The sequence below is a fragment of the Oncorhynchus gorbuscha genome, unplaced genomic scaffold (genome assembly GCF_021184085.1).
Source record: "Oncorhynchus gorbuscha isolate QuinsamMale2020 ecotype Even-year unplaced genomic scaffold, OgorEven_v1.0 Un_scaffold_1877, whole genome shotgun sequence".
Taxonomy (NCBI): Eukaryota; Metazoa; Chordata; class Actinopteri; order Salmoniformes; family Salmonidae; genus Oncorhynchus; species Oncorhynchus gorbuscha.
The window spans coordinates 16,178-25,194 of NW_025746532.1; the positions used below are offsets into that span (position 1 = coordinate 16,178).

Genomic DNA, 9,017 nt, shown 5'->3' on the forward strand with positions numbered 1-9,017 from the left:
CCCCCACTAGATCCAATCTGTTTAGTAATGGACCCCCACTAGATCCAATCTGTTTAGTAATGGATCCCACTGGATCCAATCTGTTTAGTAATGGATCCCCCTGGATCCAATCTGTTTAGTAATGGATCCAATCTGTTTAGTAATGGATCCAATCTGTTTAGTAATGGACCCCCCTGGATCCAATCTGTTTCGTAATGGATCCAATCTGTTTAGTAATGGACCCCACTAGATCCAATCTGTTTAGTAATGGATCCAATCTGTTTAGTAAAGGACCCCACTAGATCCAATCTGTTTAGTAATGGATCCAATCTGTTTAGTAATGGACCCACTAGATCCAATCTGTTTAGTAACGGACCCACTAGATCCAATCTGTTTAGTAATGGATCCAATCTGTTTAGTAATGGATCCAATCTGTTTAGTACTGGATCCAATCTGTTTAGTAATGGATCCAATCTGTTTAGTAATGGATCCAATCTGTTTAGTAATGGATCCAATCTGTTTAGTAATGGATCCAATCTGTTTAGTAATGGACCCACTGGATCCAATCTGTTTAGTAACGGACCCACTGGATCCAATCTGTTTAGTAATGGACCCCACTGGATCCAATCTGTTTAGTAATGGATCCAATCTGTTTAGTAACGGACCCCACTGGATCCAATCTGTTTAGTAATGGACCCACTGGATCCAATCTGTTTAGTACTGGATCCAATCTGTTTAGTAATGGACCCCACTGGATCCAATCTGTTTAGTACTGGATCCAATCTGTTTAGTAATGGACCCACTGGATCCAATCTGTTTAGTAACGGACCCACTGGATCCAATCTGTTTAGTAACGGACCCACTGGATCCAATCTGTTTAGTAATGGACCCCACTGGATCCAATCTGTTTAGTAATGGATCCACTGGATCCAATCTGTTTAGTAACGGACCCCACTGGATCCAATCTGTTTAGTAATGGATCCACTGGATCCAATCGGTTTAGTAATGGATCCACTAGATCCAGTCTGTTTAGTAATGGACCCACTGGATCCAAGCTGTTTAGTAATGGGTCTAGGACTAGGTGGTCTGACTGTCTGTGTCTAGGACTAGGTGGTGTATCTGTCTGTGTCTAGGACTAGGTGGTGTAACTATCTAACCCTCTATCTATCTCTGTGTCTAGGACTAGGTGGTGTAACTATCTAACCCTCTATCTATCTCTGTGTCTAGGTGGTGTAACTATCTAACCCTCTATCTATCTCTGTGTCTAGGTGGTGTAACTATCTAACCCTCTATCTATCTCTGTGTCTAGGACTAGGTGGTGTAACTATCTATAACCCTCTATCTATCTCTGTGTCTAGGTGGTGTAACTATCTAACCCTCTATCTATCTCTGTGTCTAGGTGGTGTATGTGTCTGTGTCTAGGTGGTGTAACTATCTAACCCTCTATCTATCTCTGTGTCTAGGTGGTGTAACTATCTATAACCCTCTATCTATCTCTGTGTCTAGGTGGTGTAACTATCTAACCCTCTATCTATCTCTGTGTCTAGGTGGTGTAACTATCTAACCCTCTATCTATCTCTGTGTCTAGGTGGTGTAACTATCTATAACCCTCTATCTATCTCTGTGTCTAGGTGGTGTAACTATCTAACCCTCTATCTATCTCTGTGTCTAGGTGGTGTAACTATCTAACCCTCTATCTATCTCTGTGTCTAGGTGGTGTAACTATCTAACCCTCTATCTATCTCTGTGACTAGGTGGTGTAACTATCTAACCCTCTATCTATCTCTGTGACTAGGTGGTGTAACTATCTGACCCTCTATCTATCTCTGTGTCTAGGTGGTGTAACTATCTAACCCTCTATCTATCTCTGTGTCTAGGTGGTGTATGTGTCTGTGTCTAGGTGGTGTAACTATCTAACCCTCTATCTATCTCTGTGTCTAGGTGGTGTATGTGCCCCAGGCCAGGGAGAGGTTCACAGCCCCCTCCTTTATGTACCGGGATCGTTTCAGTCGCTTCCAGCCCACCTACCCCTACCTGACCCACGACATCCACCTTCCCCCCACCATCTCCCTGTCTGACGGAGAGGAGCCCCCGCCCTACCAGGGCCCCTGCACCTTACAGCTGAGGGACCCAGAGCAGCAGTTGGAGTTAAACAGGGAGTCGGTCAGGGCCCCCCCCAATAGAACCATCTTCCACAGTGAAGTGATAGACATGCACAGTGGAGGGGGGGGAGGGCCGAGACCACCCAGCAGTAACTCTGGTATCAGCGTAGCCAACAGCCACGGACGCATGGAACGCTCGCCTCCGGCATATTGCGAGGTGATTGGTCACTTTTTTCACCACCCGCACAGCAGTAACCCACTCGGGACCTGGACTGGGGGTGGGACCAGCCAGCAGGGCCAATCAGAAAGCACAATACCTGCCAAGGCCAGGAAAGGGGAGGAGCTGAGGTGAGATGGATGAGGGACTAAGCTGTCTTAGACTCCTCCCCCTGTAAAGAGGTGTGGCCAATCTCTATATGGACCGACACTCCCAGGATGCACAACTAAACACAACATTATCAACCTGCTACTGCTAAACACAACATTACCAACCTGCTACTGCTAAACACAACATTATCAACCTGCTACTGCTAAACACAACATTACCGACCTGCTACAATTAAACACAGCATTATCAACCTGCTACAACTAAACACAACATTATCGACCTGCTACAACTAAACACAGCATTATCGACCTGCTACAACTAAACACAGCATTATCGACCTGCTACAATTAAACACAACATTACCGACCTGCTACAACTAAACACATCATTATCAACCTGCTACAACTAAACACATTATCAACCTGCTACAAATAAACACAACATTATCAACCTACCACAACTAAACACAACATTATCAACCTGCTACAACTAAACACAACATTATCAACCTGCTACAACTAAACACATCATTATCAACCTGCTACAACTAAACACAACATTATCAACCTGCTACAACTAAACACAACATTATCAACCTGCTACAACTAAACACAACATTACCGACCTGCTACAACTAAACACAACATTATCAACCTACCACAACTAAACACAACATTATCAACCTGCTACAACTAAACACAACATTATCAACCTGCTACAACTAAACACATCATTATCAACCTGCTACAACTAAACACAACATTATCAACCTACCACAACTAAACACAACATTATCAACCTGCTACAACTAAACACAACATTATCAACCTGCTACAACTAAACACAACATTACCGACCTGCTACAACTAAACACAACATTATCAACCTACTACAACTAAACACAACATTATCAACCTGCTACAACTAAACACAACATTACCGACCTGCTACAACTAAACACAACATTATCAACCTACTACAACTAAACACAACATTATCAACCTGCTACAACTAAACACAACATTATAATCCTGCTACAAATAAACACAGCATTAATGACCTGCTTCAACTAAATACATTATCGACCTGCTACAACTAAACACAGCATTATCGACCTGCTACAATTAAACACAACATTACCGACCTGCTACAAATAAACACAACATTATCAACCTGCCACAACTAAACACAGCATTATTAACCTGCTACAACTAAACACAACATTATCAACCTGCTACAACTAAACACATAATTATCGACTTGCTACAACTAAACACAACATTATCAACCTGCTACAAATAAACACAACATTACCGACCTGCTACAAATAAACACAACATTATCGACCTGTTACAAATAAACACAACATTATCGACCTGCTACAACTAAACACAACATTATCAACCTGCCACAACTAAACACAGCATTATCAACCTGCTACAACTAAACACAACATTATCAACCTGCTACAACTAAACACAACATTATCAACCTGCTACAACTAAACACAGCATTATCGACCTGCTACAATTAAACACAGCATTATCGACCTGCTACAATTAAACACAACATTACCGACTTGCTACAACTAAACACAGCATTATCGACCTGCTACAAATAAACACAACATTATCAACCTGCTACAACTAAACACAACACAGAGAGGAACCAAGCATAAATACATTTCTTTTTTCATTAATTGTAAGTCCGTACTGACCCCGAGATGGACTGGGTGGTTTTATTCAGACCAGGGTCTGTACTGACCCCGAGATGGACTGGGTGGTTTTATTCAGACCAGGGTCTGTACTGACCCCAAGATGGACTGGGTGGTTTTATACCAGGGTCTGTACCGACCCCGAGCTGCACTGGGGGGGTTTTATTCAGACCAGGGTCTGAACACCACCAAGCTGGACTGGGGGGTTTTATTCAGACCAGGGTCTGTACTGACCCCAAGATGGACTGGGTGGTTTTATTCAGACCAGGGTCTGTACTGACCCCGAGATGGACTGGGTGGTTTTATACAGACCAGGGTCTGTACTGACCCCGAGCTGGACTGGGGGGTTTTATACAGACCAGGGTCTATACTGACCCCGAGATGGACTGGGTGGTTTTATACCAGGGTCTGTACCAGGCTCACTGGGGGTTTTATTCAGACCAGGGTCTGAACACAACCAAGCTGGACTGGGGGGTTTTATTCAGACCAGGGTCTGTACTGACCCCAAGATGGACTGGGTGGTTTTATACAGACCAGGGTCTGTACTGACCCCGAGCTGGACTGGGTGGTTTTATTCAGACCAGGGTCTGTACTGACCCCGAGCTGGACTGGGGGTTTTATTCAGACCAGGGTCTGTACTGACCCCAAGATGGACTGGGTGGTTTTATTCAGACCAGGGTCTGAACACAACCAAGCTGGAGAAGGAACGACTCAAACATCCAAATCTTAGTGCCAAGGTTACCGTGGAAACAGAGGAGAGGAACTGACTTGTCTATGTAACTAACATTAAAAATAATAAGCGTTATATGAAGTTGCATTGTTTACTTGTTGAAGCGTAAAGAGAGAAACACTGTGATGATGTGTGTCGTTGTCCTGTCAGGAGTGGATTGATTGATTGATTGATTGATTGATTGAACTCTGGCTCCAAAGGTAAGGTAGGAGCAAATGGTAGGGCCAGGCCTCTTTCTATTGGAGGACCAACAGCCTAGTATCTATCAGTCCTACCACACAGTACACCGACTACCCTGTAGAACCCAGCCTAGTATCTATCAGTCCTACCACACAGTACACCAGCTACCCTGTAGAACCCAGCCGAGTATCTATCAGTCCTACCACACAGTACACCAGCTACCCTGTAGAACCCAGCCTAGTATCTATCAGTCCTACCACACAGTACACCAGCTACCCTGTAGAACCCAGCCTAGTATCTATCAGTCCTACCACACAGTACACCAGCTACCGTGTAGAACCCAGCCTAGTATCTATCAGTCCCACTACCACACAGTACACCAGCTACCCTGTAGAACCCAGCCTAGTATCTATCAGTCCTACACACAGGTACACAGCTACCCTGTGAACCCAGCCTAGTATCTACAGTCCCACTACCACACAGTACACCCTGCTGTAGAACCCAGCCTAGTATCTATCAGTCCCACTACCACACAGTACACCAGCTACCCTGTAGAACCCAGCCTAGTATCTATCAGTCCCACTACCACACAGTACACCGACTACCCTGTAGAACCCAGCCTAGTATCTATCAGTCCTACCACACAGTACACCGCTACCCTGTAGAACCCAGCCTAGTATCTATCAGTCCCACTACCACACAGTACACCAGCTACCCTGTAGAACCCAGCCTAGTATCTATCAGTCCTACCACACAGTACACCGACTACCCTGTAGAACCCAGCCTAGTATCTATCAGTCCCACTACCACACAGTACACCAGCTACCCTGTAGAACCCAGCCTAGTATCTATCAGTCCTACCACACAGTACACCAGCTACCCTGTAGAACCCAGCCTAGTATCTATCAGTCCCACTACCACACAGTACACCGACTACCCTGTAGAACCCAGCCTAGTATCTATCAGTCCTACCACACAGTACACCAGCTACCCTGTAGAACCCAGCCTAGTATCTATCAGTCCCACTACCACACAGTACACCGACTACCCTGTAGAACCCAGCCTAGTATCTATCAGTCCCACTACCACACAGTACACCGACTACCCTGTAGAACCCAGCCTAGTATCTATCAGTCCTACCACACAGTACACCAGCTACCCTGTAGAACCCAGCCTAGTATCTATCAGTCCCACTACCACACAGTACACCAGCTACCCTGTAGAACCCAGCCTAGTATCTATCAGTCCTACCACACAGTACACCAGCTACCCTGTAGAACCCAGCCTAGTATCTATCAGTCCCACTACCACACAGTACACCGACTACCCTGTAGAACCCAGCCTAGTATCTATCAGTCCTACCACACAGTACACCAGCTACCCTGTAGGAACCTGCCTAGTATCTATCAGTCCTACCACACAGTACACCAGCTACCCTGTAGAACCCAGCCTAGTATCTATCAGTCCCACTACCACACAGTACACCGACTACCCTGTAGAACCCAGCCTAGTATCTATCAGTCCTACCACACAGTACACCAGCTACCCTGTAGAACCCAGCCTAGTATCTATCAGTCCCACTACCACACAGTACACCAGCTACCCTGTAGAACCCAGCCTAGTATCTATCAGTCCCACTAACACACAGTACACCAGCTACCCTGTAGAACCCAGCCTAGTATCTATCAGTCCCACTAACACACAGTACACCAGCTACCCTGTAGAACCCAGCCTAGTATCTATCAGTCCTACCACACAGTACACCGACTACCCTGTAGAACCCAGCCGAGTAAGACCTAAAACCTTCTCACTAATCCACAACACTGACCAGGTGCCATTTGACCCAGGCACTATGGGATGAGGTGCCATTTGACCAGAGCTCTATGGGAATAAAGGTGCCATTTGATGACTCTATGGGAATAAGGTGCCATTTGAACAGAGAGCTCTGCAGGGAGCTAAAGTGCCATTTGACCAGAGCTCTTTGAATAGGTGCCATCAATTTGTAAGTCGCTCTCTGGATAAGGCGTCTGCTAAATACTTAAATGTAAATGTAAATTTGACAGAGTTCTATAGAATAAGGTGCCATTTGACCAGAGCTCTATGGGAATAAGGTTCCATTTGACCAGAGCTCTAAAGGGAATAAGGTGCCATTTCACCAGAGCGCTATGGGAATAGGTGCCATTTGACCAGAGCTCTTTGGGAATAAGGTGCCATTTGACCAGAGTTCTTGATCAGGCTCTGCGGGATAAGGTGCCATTTGACCAGAGTTCTATGGGAATAGAGGTGCCATTTGACCAGAGCTCTATGGGAATAAGGTGCTATTTGACCATTTCAGAGCTCTATGGGAATAAGGTGCCATTTCACCAGAGCGCTATGGAGATAAGGTTCATTGACCAGAGCTCTATAGAATAAGATGCCATTTGATCAGAGCTCTGCGGGAATAAGGTGCCATTTGTCCAGAGCTCTATGGGAATAAGGTGCCATTTGATAAGAGCTCTATGGGAATAAGGTGCCATTTGACCAGAGCTCTATGGGAATAAGGTGCCATTTGACCAGAGCTCTATGGGAATAAGGTGCCATTTGATAAGAGCTCTATGGGAATAAGGTGCCATTTGACCAGAGCTCTATGGGAATAAGGTGCCATTTCACCAGAGCTCTATGGGAATAAGGTGCCATTTGACCAGAGCTCTATGGGAATAAGGTGCCATTTCACCAGAGCTCTATGGGAATAAGGTGCTATTTGACCAGAGCTCTATGGGAATAAGGTGCCATTTGATCAGAGCTCTATGGGAATAAGGTGCCATTTGGGATGTGTCATTTTCTACTTCAGTAGTACTTTTCTTTTCTCTGACATCATCAGTTTAGCTGCTTGAGACTGGATGATTAGAACAACTAGCTAGCCCACTGGTCTGGATGACTAGAACAACTAGCTAGCCCACTGGTCTGGACGTCCATTAGAGAGAAGACAGACCTACAGTCAGCCGTGTGCAGTAGATCAGAGACTGGATGATTAGAACAACTAGCTAGCCCACTGGTCTGGATGACTAGAACAACTAGCTAGCCCACTGGTCTAGACGTCCATTAGAGAGAAGACAGACCGACAGTCAGCCGTGTGCAGTAGATCAGAGACTGGATGATTAGAACAACTAGCTAGCCCACTGGTCTGGATGACTAGAACAACTAGCTAGCCCACTGGTCTGGACGTCCATTAGAGAGAAGACAGACCTACAGTCAGCCGTGTGCAGTAGATCAGAGACTGGATGACTAGAACAACTAGCTAGCCCACTGGTCTAGACGTCCATTAGAGAGAAGACAGACCTACAGTCAGCCGTGTGCAGTAGATCAGAGACTGGATGACTAGAACAACTAGCTAGCCCACTGGTCTGGATGACTAGAACAACTAGCTAGCCCACTGGTCTGGACGTCCATTAGAGAGAAGACAGACCGACAGTCAGCCGTGTGCAGTAGATCAGAGACTGGATGATTGGAACAACTAGCTAGCCCACTGGTCTAGACGTCCATTAGAGAGAAGACAGACCTACAGTCAGCCGTGTGCAGTAGATCAGAGACTGGATGACTAGAACAACTAGCTAGCCCACTGGTCTGGATGACTAGAACAACTAGCTAGCCCACTGGTCTAGACGTCCATTAGAGAGAAGACAGACCGACAGTCAGCCGTGTGCAGTAGATCAGAGACTGGATGATTAGAACAACTAGCTAGCCCACTGGTCTGGATGACTAGAACAACTAGCTAGCCCACTGGTCTGGACGTCCATTAGAGAGAAGACAGACCTACAGTCAGCCGTGTGCAGTAGATCAGAGACTGGATGACTAGAACAACTAGCTAGCCCACTGGTCTGGATGACTAGAACAACTAGCTAGCCCACTGGTCTGGACGTCCATTAGAGAGAAGACAGACCGACAGTCAGCCGTGTGCAGTAGATCAGAGACTGGATGATTAGAACAACTAGCTAGCCCACTGGT

General features: G+C 45.8%; 1 protein-coding gene across 1 annotated transcript; it reads left to right on the top strand.

Annotated features, from left to right (window-relative positions):
• Window positions 1–1,920: 1,920 nt before the first annotated feature.
• LOC124024484 (low-density lipoprotein receptor class A domain-containing protein 4-like) lies at window positions 1,921–2,463 on the top strand (the record flags this gene model as incomplete). The annotated part of the gene is made up of 1 exon (XM_046338387.1): window positions 1,921–2,463. A coding segment is annotated over one exon (513 nt), but the record flags the coding sequence as incomplete, so codon positions are not given.
• Window positions 2,464–9,017: the final 6,554 nt, after the last annotated feature.